Below are 15,076 nucleotides of genomic sequence, written 5' to 3' on the forward strand. Positions count from 1 at the left end.
GGAGCTTGAGGCTGAGAGAACCATTCTGCAGGAGAATTGGGGGGTGAAAATGCCGTGGGGCTTCCCTCAGCAGTGCCCAATGTGATCATAGGGACCCCCTGCCCAGGAGTAGCTGGGGCTTGGACCTCAGCAAACCAGCCACAGCCTCAGCTGCTGTTGTCACTTCATGGGCTCGGAGCTCTCCTGATGAAGGACAATGGCAAGCTGGGACCTAAACTGTACCTGTCAGGCAGAGTGCAGAGGTAAAATGGTTTCTAGAGCTTGCCTTGGATGCATGAGTGTTTCTGAGATGTTCTCACAAGCCTCCCTACACCCAGCAAAGCCGACCATAAACCCGTGGGCCACTAGGTGGACTCACAATAAACCAAAATTGCGGGATTGAGAGTTCCCTGACCATCTTCCTCATGTCCGGGGAATGCCTTGTCAAAGCAGAGGCACCGTCAGCGAGACTCATCCCAGGAGAGAACAGAGAAACAGCAGCGTGTGTCCAACTGGCCGCTGCCTGGTCACCAGAGGTGGAAAATTAGCCAAAACATAGTCTACAGGCCTTACTTGTCACAAAATTTTTGCCAACTCCCTGGGAGAGCTGACCCTCCAGGAGGAGTGAGCCAGGAACGTGGGGACCAGCTCTTCAAGCTGCACTGCTGATGGAGATCATACCCAAAGGGTCACACTGGAAACCTCGGGGCTGCAGGACAGACATTGAGGCACCACCAAGTGCTGAGGTGGCTCTCACCAGCCAAGCTGGTGATCACAGTTAAGCCAGAAGATCTTGCCCAGCATCACAAAACAGATCTGCGAGAGCAGAGCAGCTGGTATTTCTGCACTGCACCAGCCTTCCCCCACCTTCCAGCAGCCCAGGTTGTGGTCACCGAGGGTTGGGTAAAGGAGACCCATCTTTCCTGGCAGAATCAAGCAGGTTGAATTACCACAGGCTGCTCTGGGATAACCCTGTTGCAGGAACCAGTGGCTTCCATGCAGCTGTTCCTCGTGCTCTTCTCATCCCATCCCGCCATGGAGACTCTGGAGCAGAGGGCGAGCCACGGCCTGGGCAGGTGGGTGGGCCCTGGCTCTGCAGTGGGGCTTGGAAACCAGGGACAGGGTTGTCCCCTGATACTGCTGCTCCCTCCTGCCCCAGCTCTGTAAGCTGGGACCATTTCAGCAGGGATAACCACTCCAGAGGCCCAGTGCTCAAGACAGGGCACACCGTGCTCCAGACATCTCCCTCTCATGGAGAGGCAAGATGTGAAGTGTGTCCTTCAGGACCATAGGAACAGGTTCCACTCCTATGAGTGGGGAGCACAGGGTGTCCCTGCCTGGCCCAGCTCCCCTGGGAACATCTCCTAGGTAAGGTGGTCCCAGCAGGGACAAGCTGACATCTCTTCTCTCTGCAGAGTGGCACTTCTGGGATGCGTGCGGACGGCATCCCACCCCTGGCACCCCAAGAGGAGCAGCGAGCCTGGTGGTCTGGAGCATGGAGAGGCAGGAGTGCAGGGCGCAGGCCCGGGCTGGACCCCAAAGGTGGGTGCAGGAAGGCGTGTGGGGTGTCACTGAGGGGTGCTCACCTTCACCGGCTGGGGGTAAAGAGCACTGGGCATTGGTGGTGCTGGCTGAGCTCCTGTGCCATTGCTTTGGGCAGAGAAGGTTGATCAAAACCAGGGGAGTTGTAGGGTCTGGGATGCAGCAGGGATCTCTCAGGGTCTTGGATGTAGCAGGGTCTCAGGTCTAGCAGGGGTCTGTGAGGGTCTGTCAGATATGGGAACCTTTCCCCAAAAAGAGCACAAAGGCCAGGTGGGGAGGGTTGGGGGACACACCGCGGTCCTGGCATCCCTATCAGTTCATACACTTCTATGCCACAGCCCTGAGCTGAGATGGGAGCCCAGGGTTTAGCTGGGGTGGCTGGGACAGGAGTGAGAAGAGAAGCCCACGTGAACAAACTGGGCTTTGCCCAGCCAGCGCAGAGGAACATCAGCTGGTATGGTCATTGGCTGTTACTGCAGTTATGGATGGTGCAAACCAAGCAGAGGAGAGTGGCCATGAGCTGCTGTGACTCTCCCTGGCTGGTTGGAATGGAGGAGAAGGAGTATGGGGAAAGCTTTGACCAAAACTCCAGTCCTGAGCCCAAAACATGAGGCTAGAGGTGGCTGATAGTCAGAAAGGAGCTGGGGATGGTCTAAGGGCTGGCGGTAGGAGGGTCACAGAAGTGTGGGAAGACAAATAAATGTCCATGTCAAGTTCCTCTGTGAGGAGAGTGCTGGGTGAGCAGCTCATCCAGAGCAGCTTCCCAAGGCACAGCACAAGCTTGTCTGTGATCTTTTTTTGGGGAAACATCAGGTTTGGGGGCTCTGTAATCCAGCGGGAAGGGCAAGCAGAGCTGGGGGAAAGAGGCTGATGCCAGGGCAGGCATGAAGAGAAACACCTGGAGAGGAAGGCAGAACAAACCCCTGGGAGAACAGGCCAGGGTGCTGGGACACTGCAGGGGCTCAAGTTTATATACTGGGGCTTCCATCTGCCATTTGGGCATCTGCACCACCGTGGGCAAACACTGGCAGCTGCAAAAAACCAGTTCAGACAGCTGCCTTCGCTGGTCCAGACCCTCCTCCCCTTACATTCCTGAAAGGAGATCATCCTGGCTACAGTTCTTGTTATTTTTGATGTGAACAGTAAAGCTTTTGCCCCATCCACCTGCTCCAGGCCTGTACCCCAGCACAAAAAGGGGATCTGCAAGAAAGCATCCATGTGGGAACAGGAGTGAACTGGGAAACTGGGATGATTTTTCTGGAGGGGAAGGATCTGAGTGCCCAGAGCAGCCAAGCCCTGCAACCTTCCCTCTGCCTGGAACAGCAGGCTCCATCATGGGCTTTATGAAAGAGCAGGATCTGAGTGAAAAGGCATAAACTTGGTGTCCAAACAGTGCTTCATCCTTTTCACCCAGCATTAGAAGCAATGTGTTTGCCTCTTTGAGCTGGGGAATCCAAAGAAGGAGGCATACCCAGGCTGCCTGAGGGACCTGCACCTGCAGCTCCGTGGATGCTTTGGAGGGCTGACATGGCCAGGGTGGGCAGATATCTTTAGACCCTGCAAGAAGGGATGCTGTGATGGTTGAAATCAGCATCACTTACTTCCAGTTTTGCCCCCAGCCCTGACATGGCTGTCTATGGATATCCTCACTGCTCTCACTCAGATCTGCTCCATCCATCCCTCCTAGTGAGGCAGGAGCTCTCATCCAGCCCCCAGCCTGGACCTCCATGGCCACTTCTCTGCTTTGTTCTCCTGCCAGCCATATCCTGTGGCTCTGCTTGCTTGTCCCCTCAGTGGCAGTGCCACTGGGCTGTTGGTGCCTCATCCCAGCCAGGCTCTTTGGGATGCCCCAGGCTGCCAGCACCACAACACCAATGCTTTTATTTTGAATGCTAATACATTTTCTTCCTCCTGTTCTGTAAGCAGCATCTTTCCAGCAGTCCAAGAGAGAGCTGTCAGCCCCCTCTTGCACCCCAGGACATTATTTTCTTGGCAGTCCCTTCAGCCATCATTGGTCATGTAGTCAAACCCCAGGTCCTGCCTCAGCACTGAGGGTGCTGCAGGCCCGAAGTGGGAGGCAACCCATCCCTCTGAGCGAGCTGCCTTTTGCCTCTGTCGGTGGTCGGTGTAGGACCTCGTATCCAAGAGTACTTCTATCTATCCCCCAGTTCCAAAAAGGTTTTTGAATAAAAACAAGGAGTTTCTGCATCGCTTACGACCTTGCAGGAGCCTTTTAAATGGCAGCCAAAGGTTGAACAGCACCATCTAGTGCGCTCCCTCCCGAATCCGCCGCGCCAGAGGGACGCCGGCTCACACCCACGCACATCCCTGCCGCTGGGAGGGAACGCGGGATGCTGACGGCCCACCAGCCATCACCTCTCAGCACCAGGTCAGCCCCACCTAGCTCTGGGGGAGTCAGCGAGTCGCTACAAAGAGGACAATTCATTCGCGAGGATTCCTGTCAGTGCTGAAGCTGATCCAAGCAGTTTCAGACTCTGCAGAAGGGATGTTGGAGAGCTTGCAGGTTCCAAGCCATCTTGGCAGGAGGGGAGGGTGCTACAGAAAATATCCCTTTGCAAGGAGGCTCTGGAATTGCACTGTACCAGTGCTGCCTGGATGCAGCACAGACTCTTCAGACCAAAGGCTGAGAGCGGTCATTTTCTCCAGTGTTTGCTGTTTGTTTCTTCCAGGCAGAAAGGGATGTGTGCACTGGAAGATGGGAAGTGTCCAGAATCCTAGGTTCACATGGGGCCAGCCTCAGTGGCAGGGTGACACCAGGGGTGCACCAAAACACCACAGCCATCTCAGTGGTGGTAGTTTTGGTGTAAGGGGGATATTTGGGGTAAAAGGCAAAGCTACACGATCAGCTGATGAAGAAGGGAAAAATAACCAGGTTTGGTTCGTTGGTCTCAAAGACTTTGCAGTCTGATTCCTCCTGCACACAGCCAGGAATGCTCAGTTTGGTTTATCACCTGTTTGATGTCTTCAGATAAATCTGGAAGTGATTTTGGCCCCTGATAGAGTGCAGGGATCAGTCTTCTCATCATGAGCCACCTGAGGGGTAAAAGGCAGGGAAGGGGCTCCAGAGGGAGCCCATGGCTCCCTCAGCCCCAAGCATCCCTGCTAGAGGACCAGAAAATAATGAGGCACCCTGGGGGCTTGGCATTGACCTGTGGGAATTTGCCTCTTCTGGCCTATGAAGGGGCAGCTGCCCGGCTGCCTTGGCTGGAGCAGGGCAATGCTGGCTCTGCTTTCCCTGCGAGCATGCACAGAGCGATCCTGCACTGCTGGGAGAGACCTGCCAGCTGCTCTGGAGGCCCCCTGCCCCTCTGTGTGCCTGAGGGTGGGACAGGGGCTGGCTCCTCACTCCGGGCTGTGTTCCCTGAGCTGGGGGAATGCGCCAGGAGCTGGTGGGAGCAAGATGAGCCTCCAGCACTTCTCCCACCTCCCCAGGTCCAGCCCAACCCAAGGAGCAGTAAGGAAAGGTCAGGGAAGGATGGCAGCATGAGGGAAGGCATGTCAAGCCCCAGCACTTCAACCACCTGCATCCTGCTGCACCCAAACTCATCACCCACCACCTCAGGTTCTCCCTTGCATGGAGAAATCTTCTCTGGTTTCTCAAATTAACTCAGTTCAGGCCATGAATCTTGCTGGGCCTTTCTCTGGGAGATGAAAAACTCCCTAATACCTGATCATCTCTCACCCATGAAGTGGCTGAAGCGCTATAATGTAGCCGTCTCTGGGGCTCCTTTGAACTTGCCGGGGAGGCTGTGGGGCTTGGCTACACCCTGCAAAGCAGGGCTCACTTTCAACTCTCTTCCACCTTCTCCCAATTCCTCAGCCTCTTTTCCAAAACACAGATGCTGGAACCCTTTTGCTGTAGCACCCAGCCCCGTCTCAGCTGGACACCTCCCATGGGGAGCCTGCTGCTCCCACATTATCCCTCCTGCCTCCTAAACTCCCCCCGATCTGTCCTTGCCAGATCCTGAGTTTCCAGCAGAAGGGCCCTGTGTTCAGTGGACAGATCTTTTCACAGCTGCTTGCATTCAAGCACGTTTTATTTGCCAGGGACTCAGCTTGTGAAGTTTTCTACAGCTGTCTTGACCTCGTCCATGTCTCCTGCCCCTCTCATTTCCCTCGCCCCGGCGTTTTTCTCAGCAGGGCTTTTTTAATCTATTTCTAGACCATTGATGGAAATACTGAATAGCACTGGGCTCCCCATCCAAGCCTGGACACCCACTGAGCGCGCTCCCATTCTGCAGGGATTCCCCATTGATGGCTGTCGGTTTGCCAGCTCCCAGCCCCTTTAAGGTGTCCCTCTTGATGTTGTATTGTGCTAATTTTTAATCAGAATAGTATATGGATTAAGTCACATGCCTGAACAGAGCCCAGGTTTATTATTTCTACACCATAACCTTTATCAGCCAAACTTGTAATCTCTTCAAAGGATGACATCAGAGTTTGACAAGAGCTATTTTCTCGAAACTAGGCTGATTGCATTAATTATATTCCCATCCTTTAATTCTTTACCAGCTGAATCCCACATCAGCCTTTCTATTATTACGCCTGAGATCCGTATTGCACTGCTACGTGAAAATCGGCTCCGAGCATCGTTCACATGAGAGAGTGCAAGGAGCCACATCATCCTGCCAGGCTCTGTGCTGGGGTGAGATGGGGAGTGTCACTGCCCATTGGGAGTTTCACAAAGCTGGAAAAAAAATGCTACATTTCCAAAAGTGTTCCCTAAATGCATTGAGGCAGGCAACTGTGGTAGCATAATCGCATAAGAAAGCAGAAACAGTGCCTGTTGGAAACCATTCTGAGTTATTTCTGATTTTCAGAGGATTTTCTAGCAGTTTGTTTGCATGTTCAGCTTTTGGGATGGTATCTAGGGTCTGCCTGGCTCAGAGTCTATCACTGCTTTCCAGGGAAGAAGCATGCTTTTGCACTTCCCTGTCACGCTACTCTCATTTGATCTCTGCATCTGGCAACCCACTTCTCCCTTCAGTGTCCTCCACCACTGCAGCCTCAGAGCTGGTGCTGAGGCCTCCCCGAGCCGGGACCTCCCTGCTCCCCATAACCAAACATCCCCGATTTGAGGAGTCTCCATGTGGTGTGACACATTCCAGTCCATGCAGTGCCACCTTTTGGACAGTCCGTGATTTCTCCCCGCGGCAGAGTTCCCCAGCGCAGAGAAGCAGGACATACATTGCAGGTTCCAAACCAGCTCTAGTTGTTGGCGGAGACCAGAGCAGCTGGTGGACCGGTGCCTCTGCATCCCCAGGCCCATGGTGCATGGTCCAAATGGGACAGAGCTCAGGTGTGCCGTGGTGTTCAACACGGACAGAGCTGTGGAGGATCGTGTTGTTTGAGGGTTGATACCTTTCCTGGGAAGAGCCCTTCGACGAAACCCTGGAGGTCTCCGAAGTCTCTCTGGGGCTGTCTCTGCCTGGGATGCTCAAGGGAGCTCTGCGGGCTCCCCTCATCCAGGGCCAGACGGAGCCCTGGAGACGCTGAGCGCTTGAGGTGTCCACCCAGCCGGGGCTCTCCGGGAAGCTCAGCCCGAAGCCTCGGCCATGTGCCGGAGCTGTCCGGGGAGCCGAGCCCGCACACTTGGAAACGTGCTGCGCTCCCCGGGGCTTGAGGCCTCCCCGAGCCGGGACCTCCGTGCTCCCCCGGGCCGGCCCTGCAGCGGGTGCGGGGCCTGCAGCCGCCCCGGGCCCCGCGTGCCGCCGCGCCGCCTCCCTGGGCCGTGCCGGGCCCGCTCCGCCCCGCTCCGGCCGCCGGTCCCGCAGTACCGGGCGGGGGCGCGGGGGGCGCGGCTGAGCCGCGGTGCCGGGCTGCGAGGCAGCGGCGCAGGCGGAGCGGAGCGGAGCGGGGCTCGGCTTGCTGCTGCTGCTGCTGCTGCTCCTCCTGCTGCTGCTGCTCCTGCTCCTGTTCTCGCTCCCCGCCGCCGCCACTCGCCCGCGGCCGCGGCCATGGGCGTCCCGGGCCGCCCGCTTTGTGCCGCCGTCGCCCCTCCGGGCCGCCGCTGTCGCTGAGCCGCATGGGCCGGGCCCCGCGCCGCCCCGGGCCGCCGCCGCCGCCGCTCCGCGCGGGTGAGTGAGGCGGCCCCGGCCCAGGCCCTGCGCCGAGGCCGCGCCGAGGCCGCCGCGGGCGGGAGCGCGGGGCCGCGCTGGGGCCGCCGAGCCGGGCTAGGCCGCCCCGGGCGCGGGGGGAGGCCGGGCGGGCGAGCGGGGCCGGGGGCGGCGGCTGAGGGGAGGCGCGGGCCGGGTCCCGCGAAGTTGCCCGGGGGGCGGCGGGGGCCCCGCGCGGCGCCCTGTCAGCGGCAGGGCCGCCCCAGAGCCCGCCCGGCCCCGCGCCTCCCGCGGGGCGGCCGTGGGGGTCTCCTCCGGAGCCGGCCGGGCGTCTCGGCCGGGCGCCTCGCGTGTCCTCCGGGAGGCTCCCCGGGGCTGCCCCGGCCGGGGCGAGGAGCCAGCGCCGCCCCGCTGCAACAATGCCCGGCGTGGCTGTGGGGCTGCGGGGCCGCTGACCCGGGGGTCCCCTTCACCCGGCCGCGGGTCACCAGGGACCTGCACCGCAAACGGGGGGCCGAGTCCTGCGCTCGCTTTCAGAAGCGGGGTGAAAACCACCCAGAACCGCACCGTGGTGCCAAAGCCCAGCCCCGTCCCGCGGTGCCAGGGCAGGGGCTGCATGCCGGGGGCTCGGGCCGGGTGGGAGCGCGGCGCTGGCTCCTGCCGCGCTCCGCACGGGGCCCAGCCATCCTCGCTGGCCGCTCCTGGGTTCGCTGGGTTGTTTCACGATGGACAGGTGGGCTGTAAGGACAGGCAGGGCATCGACGGCGGTTCTTGGTTAGCTAGGATCAGGAAATGGGGGGGGGGAAATGGTAAAGCATCCCAAAGATGTTCGTTGGTGTGCGGTTTGCTTTGAGAGGGAGGGCGAGCTAAAATGTGTCTTTCCTGGTGTGTTTTTACATGCAATTGAGTTAATCCAGTGCAAGGAGTAATTTGTGAGGCTGCTGGTGCTCTGCAGTACTTGGGGCTTAGAGGCTGAGGCTGTTCTGTAACACAAGGCTTTTGCTACTCGCTTTAAATGATGATGTTAATTTGTTGAGCAGCAGAAGTAGCAACCCAGGGATTGCCCTTCTCTTCCTTCCCTGCTTTCCCCATGCCTTCCATCCTCCATATTGACTCATCACTCTTTTGAGTCTTGATGGTACTTGATCAGGTTTCCTTGTCAAGGTGGTTTTCTCATCTTCCTTTGATGACCTGAAATTTTCCCAGGCTTGTAGCGTGCAATTTTATTAGCATAACTGAACCTTTTCTCAACGACTTGCCTACAAAAAGCAGTGCTAGAACTGAGCTCCTGTACTAACATGCCCATCTGAAGAAAGAATGCAGTCCAGATGCCCAAAATATTAGGGTCAATGATGCATCTGGATTCCCCTAGAGCTAGACGAGGCGACGCAGCGTATTTCTGAAATGCAGAGATTTGTGAGGAATGTGGCACTGGTATGTCACTTGAGCGAACGAAAGCCACCTGTGTTTTTGATTAAGGTGCAGCCCCGCTTTCAGGACTAACTGGATATTCTTTAAAAATAATTTTCACAAGCCTTAAATTCCTGTTTGAGGATAAGAATTTCCTAGATCCATGGCCAGATAAAAACATGTTGCCTTAGTATGATCTGGTATATGTCCTGTCCAGCTAGGCAGTGCAGAGGAGTTGGTGGCAGTGCAAAAGTTGGCATGTGTCCTGTGGTACCTGAGTACGGATCTCTTGGATGTGGGCTGCCACATGCCAGGGTCATGTAAAACCACCAGTGTTGGGAAATTGGCTGGTGTTTTAGCATAGTGTCAGCTATATCAGTGATGCCAAATTCTGGATGTAAAGTTTTGGGATATTGTGTAACTGTCATTTTTAGCCTGTGACTGGCTTGAGCTCGATTCTGTGCTCTCAGAAGTTACCAAGCCATTGATTCTGCTAAAAAAGAGGTGTTAGTACAGTAAAGATGCAGCGCATAACCAGTAGTTTGTTATCTTAGAGTGTTTATTTCCAGTGATACTCGCTTATTTTTTCCTCATCTGTTTCAGCCAAACAAACTTGTTTGCCTTGGAGCTACAAATACTGGTGATTTGAGATTGGTGCTCATCCCCCACTGTTCCCACGCGAGCAAGTACCAGAAAAATGAATATCCAGGGGAAAGGCTTCCCCTTGGACCTCGGAGGAAGCTTCACTGAAGATGCTCCAAGGCCACCAGTTCCTGGTGAGGAGGGGGAGCTCGTGTCCACAGACCCAAGGCCGGTTAGCCATGGTTTCTACTCCGGTAAAAGTGATGTGGTCAGAAATGAGACGTCCACGGCAACACCGAGGCGCTCTGATTTGGATTTGGGGTACGAGCCCGAGGGGAGTGCTTCACCAACTCCACCCTACCTGAAGTGGGCCGAGTCGCTGCACTCCTTGCTGGATGATCAAGATGGCATCAACCTCTTCAGGACTTTCCTGAAACAGGAGGACTGTGCGGATCTGCTGGACTTTTGGTTTGCCTGCAGTGGCTTCAGGAAGCTGGAGCAGTGTGTGTCTAATGAGGAAAAAAGACTCAAGCTGGCAAAAGCTATTTACAAAAAATACATCCTCGACAACAATGGCATTGTGTCCCGGCAGATCAAACCGGCCACAAAAAGCTTCATCAAAGACTGTGTCATGAAACTGCAGATTGACCCTGACATGTTTGACCAGGCCCAAACGGAGATTCAGTGCATGATAGAAGACAATACCTACCCTTTGTTCCTTAAGTCGGATATTTATTTGGAATACACACGGACAGGTGGGGAAAGTCCAAAAATTTATAGCGATCCGAGCTCAGGGTCTGGGACAGGTAAAGGGCTACCTGGTTATCTGCCAACTCTGAACGAGGATGAGGAGTGGAAGTGTGACCAAGAGGCCGAGCCCGAGGCCAGCAGGGACTCGGCGCCTTCCAGCAGGCTCACGCAGAAGCTGCTTCTGGAGACGGCCACGCAGCGCGCGGCCTCAGCCCGGCGCTACAGCGAGGGCAGGGAGTTCAGGTAGGTGGAGAGTGGGTCTAGGAGCTGCCACTGGCACAGGGGAGATGGGAAACCTTGGAAGACCATAGGCGCTGGGGAACATTCATGTTGGTACAGGATGGCGTTGCCAAGTGGTTTGATGGAGTGCAAAGCTTTCTTTGAAACTAATCACAGGTTATTTTAAGGGTGTCTTTGGCTGTTCCTGTCTGATAGTGCCACATCATCCCTGCAGCATGTTCTTCACCTGGAGAAACTGCTGCGGGAGGTATTCTGGAGGCAGGTAGGGCTTGGTGGGCAGTGCAGAGCCATGGGCAGCCCTCATTCACGTGCAGGTGACTGGGCGAGCTGCAGTGCCAGGTTGGCCATAGCCTCCACCTCAGAAGGTCAGTGTTCAGGTACTGTAACATGGGCAGGTACAGCTGGTGGTGACACTCGCTGTGTAGACATTGTCATGAGCCACAACTGGGAGCTCAGAGGAGATAGATACCCTCACCTTGGTAATGTGGGTAGGAGTGAAGCAGCATTGATGGTGCTCCCTGATAATGGTACTGCTTTGCATATGAGATTTCCAACACTGAATTCTAGTGGTGTCAAAGTCAGAATCCCCAAATGCAGTTAAAACCATGCCCTGCTGAAGCTCTTCCCTTCGTGAAAGTAATTGCTGGGATTTTTTAACTGTAGGACTTGCACAGTTCTGCAGCCTGTTTTTTTCTGGGTCCCCCACCCACTTCCAGCCAACATGGATTTTGAAACTTGCTGAGAGCTCAGTTAAAATTCCAGACAATTAACTTAGCAGGGAGCTCTCTGGGATCAATAAGCATGTGTGTGTCTAACCCTTGCTGAATCAACAGAACCCGGCCAGAACACATTCCTACTTTTTTTTCCCCCCCTTTTTAAATAAAATCTCCTTGTTTTAAGACCTGCTTAGGCTAAAATCTTGACGCTTTGTGAAGATTACGAAATGAAGTAGCTGAACTGTCCTCTTCAAAGCCTCCTGCCTTATGAAAAGCATTTCTGTGTTTAATCTCCTTCGGCCGTCCCTTTAGGCTGGCAGCTGGAAGCGCATCCCGCCCTGCGCAAGGTCTCAGTGCCTTTCAGCTGGCAAAATGTTCTCAGTTTGATTCTTGTTTTCTTACAGATTTTGAGGAGGGGATGCTGCTTGTGAAATCCTTGAGGGGGGGAAAAAGCAGAGAATTCATGTGGGCTCCCACTGTTTTAATCAGGAGTCAGAAAAAAAATATCCCAGTGTCTTGGGGCTTTCCCATGGAGTTAATAAAAACCTTGAATGTGTTGTGAAGTGCATTTCACTGAGCAGTTGGGTGCTCACCATAAATGAAGGATTAGAAAAGTCTACAATTTAAGTATCTTTTTGTTTAAGCAGTAATGGTGTTAACACTGAAAATAACTTACTTGAGGGTCAGCTGTGTTTAGTTTCCTTACCAGACCAGGTAGCAAATCCTGTGTGCAGCACTGAGCTGTTTAGCTCCAGCTTCAAGAAAAAGGTGCACTTTACCCATTATCTGAATATATCTGCGCCAGGCTGTAAAATGGTTTGAGAAATGTGCTGTGAAATAGAAGTGTTTTGAAGTAAAGTTCACTGGTCCTGGGCATTTTCATAGGAGATTGGAACAACGTGAAATAAATCTTTACCTGGAGGATGGAGATCAGAGAAAATGTGTGGCTATTAATTTGTAGTGTCCAACAGCCTGTCATTGTAGCTACTGACACTCTACTGACCTGTGGGGTAGGGAGGCAAGGAAATGTTTGCCATTCTCACCAGAGGAGGAGGCACTTCTCAGCCTGGAGTAGCTGAAGGTAAGGGATTTATTTTGTATTTTAAATGTTGGCCTGTCAGCATCTGTGGCATCCAGAGCATTGCCATGGAAGATGCTGCTGAACTGCATAATCTCTGCATTTTTATTCTAAAAACTGCTGAGATACTAATTTATGAGGTGGTTGTTCCTCTTTGTGCAAGATGTTGTTGTTGCATTAACCTTCTTCCTGGATATTGTATAGCAATAACTGTCTTAAACAAGCTGGTTTTTAAGCTGTAGCATCTTTATCCTGCAGACTTCTTGTTCATTTACTTTCTCACCCAAGGAAGCGTGCGAGAAGCTGGCAAAGCTGCTTGCAGCAGGAAGCAATGGCCGCATGCAGCATTTGAAAAGCTGGGTCCCAATTTATTTTGAAAATTTCCACAAACCTCCTTTTTTCTCTGGAGTATGTGTGGAAGAATTTCTCATTTCTGTTCTTTAGGGAATGTTGAAATAAGCTGTTTTGCATTATATCTCAGGGCCTGTTTAATCTTCCCAAGATTGAACTTCTATTCCTTGGCTTCCATGGAAACCCTAAATAAAGAGGAATTTAAGCAAATGCAATGGAAGTATTTCTCTGTTAGCAAATGAGCATCTTGAATCAGCTCCAGGTTTTTTTTCAGCAGAAAGTTCATAAATCTTGATGCAGTTGCTCTGCTCTCAGGAGAACAAATGTAAAAAATTCCTCAAACGGCAGAAGACAACCTGTTATTAGCGCTGGATATTTTTGAAGGTGTGCAAATGTGCAGGCAGATTTGAGAATACCCTGAAGCCAAAAGCATCGCTGTTACCCACTGTGTTTTTGTATGCGTCGGAAAAGGCCAATAGTCATTATCGTTAGGCTCCTGCAAATTAATTGGACATTGGTTATGGATCAGTGAACTTCAAAGAGGGTAACCCCCGAAGATCTCAGGCATTAACTCGCAGCTTCCGAAAGTGACACTAACGTGGTTGTGAGGGCGGCTAAATCGTTCATTAACCTTCTTCCGACACGCCGGGACAGCGTTCCTCGGAGCTGGAGAGCAGAAATTAAACCTGTGCCTGAGATCTGCCTGCAGCCTGCTTTTCGAGTGCTCCAGGAAAACGCAGCCTCTTAAAAAGTTGGAAATTTGGTGCTTGGTGGTTTGGTTGTGTCTTTTGTTGGGGTGGGTTTCTCATGCTCTCTCTTTAGCTCTGTGTGGGAAGGGGCTCCTATCCCATTTCCAAAGCATCAGAGAGCAGCACTCACAGGCCTTGCCTTTGCTTTCTTCTGTGGTGGGAAGTGAGAAGAGCATATGGTGTTACCTGGCAGCAGCTCTGCCTTCATCTCTCCTGAAAACCAGGCAAACAGAGATGTACGTTAGTTCTGCCGATTGTTTTGGGTTTTGACCCATTCCATGAAGTGTACAGTATTGAAAAGGAAGCCTGGGTGATGGTGGTTAGAGGACACGTGGTGGTGGGTGAAGTCTCCAGTTGCTGGATTTCGAGGGGCGTTGGTGGTGGAGCTGCTGGGCACGGATGGAGGAGTTTCTCAGCGTGGGCTTTGATATACACAGGAGGTTGGGGTTTTTTTAAAATAAGCTGGCTCCAAGCTTTAGTTTCCACAGTGCTGAGCTGACTAAGCTCACCACGTTTCACAAGTGTTGGTTGTTCAAATGAAAAGGGTGGGTAATGTGGCTCTCCACCAGGCTGGTAGGAATCACCAGGAGAGTCCCTGTGCCTGTGCCCACGCACTGGCAGCATCTCCGGACATGTGGGAGGGCAGCTCTCCCCAAAACACACAGCCAGCACTTCATGATGGGGTGTGCAGAGGAGGCAAGTGGAGAAAAGCTGAAGGAGCTTTAGAGGGATGTGAAAACCTTTGGCCTGGGACAATGCAATGACAAACTAACATGGAGAGGCTGTTTCAGGGAAGGCACAGGATAGCTCCATGGCTTAGGGAGCATAAACGGTCCAGCGGTCAGAAGCTGGGGCTGCATCAGAAAGGAGCTGGCTGAAGTTTAGCTGGCAGCCCTGATTTTGAGGTTGGCTGCTTCATTCATAATTAAATATTAAATTGCACACCTCTGACTCAAGACTGTGTGGTGGTGAAGGAATTGGTGTTAATTGTACTGACTGGTTGGAAAACTGAGGATGCAAAATCGCAAATGCTGGTGCAGGAGCGGTCATGTTTAGAAAATTTGAAGATGTGTTACCCTCTTACTGATACTTCTTTTAGCTGGAGAGGCAGCACATGCATCTTGGAGTTAGGCTGTCGGAGCTTCCTGGGAGCTTGTTAGCAGGAAAAAATCAGCTACTGGATGTTAGACCCATATGTTAAGTTGGGAATGCTTATCTTGAATTAAAATTGCTGGGCCCACAGTATAATCTGTAATCAATACAACCCTGTTTAGAATCCTTGTAGAGCAGTGGCTATTTCCAGTTTTAAAGAAAATAAGTAGCAGAAGAATAGTTTGGGTTCTGCATTGTTCTTGAGAGAAATCAGTGAATCCAGCAGGGAGGGGGGCTGGTGCTAATAGCTCTAAGTGGTAATTTAGTGGCTGGAGCACTGTAAGATATACAGGACAGAGACTGATGGTGTTTTTGCACAGAAGTTAACGCCAGCTTTTTAAAATATATTGTTAAGCTGATGAAACTTCTGCGTGGAAATGCTTACATTACATTAACAGTGTAAAGTATTTATGCTAGTGGTTGCCAAGTTTTAAAATAGATTTTATTTGA

The 15,076-nt window shown here is 53.0% G+C and overlaps 1 protein-coding gene across 2 annotated transcripts in view; it reads left to right on the forward strand.

Moving 5' to 3' along the window:
- The first annotated feature begins 7,464 nt into the window (after positions 1 to 7,464).
- Positions 7,465 to 15,076, forward strand: part of AXIN1 (axin 1) — a 71,734-nt gene continuing 64,122 nt past the window's right edge. The window contains exons 1-2 of one of the 2 annotated variants that reach the window (XM_032126035.1): positions 7,465 to 7,619; positions 9,612 to 10,583. In XM_032126035.1, the coding sequence (XP_031981926.1) occupies positions 9,706 to 10,583 (878 nt within the window). In that variant the 5' untranslated portion in view covers positions 7,465 to 7,619; positions 9,612 to 9,705. The remainder of the gene's footprint in view (positions 7,620 to 9,611; positions 10,584 to 15,076) is intronic. The other variant, XM_032126034.1, reaches the window with a different exon arrangement.

Source organism: Corvus moneduloides, chromosome 16 (assembly GCF_009650955.1).
Source record: "Corvus moneduloides isolate bCorMon1 chromosome 16, bCorMon1.pri, whole genome shotgun sequence".
NCBI classification, from domain to species: Eukaryota; Metazoa; Chordata; class Aves; order Passeriformes; family Corvidae; genus Corvus; species Corvus moneduloides.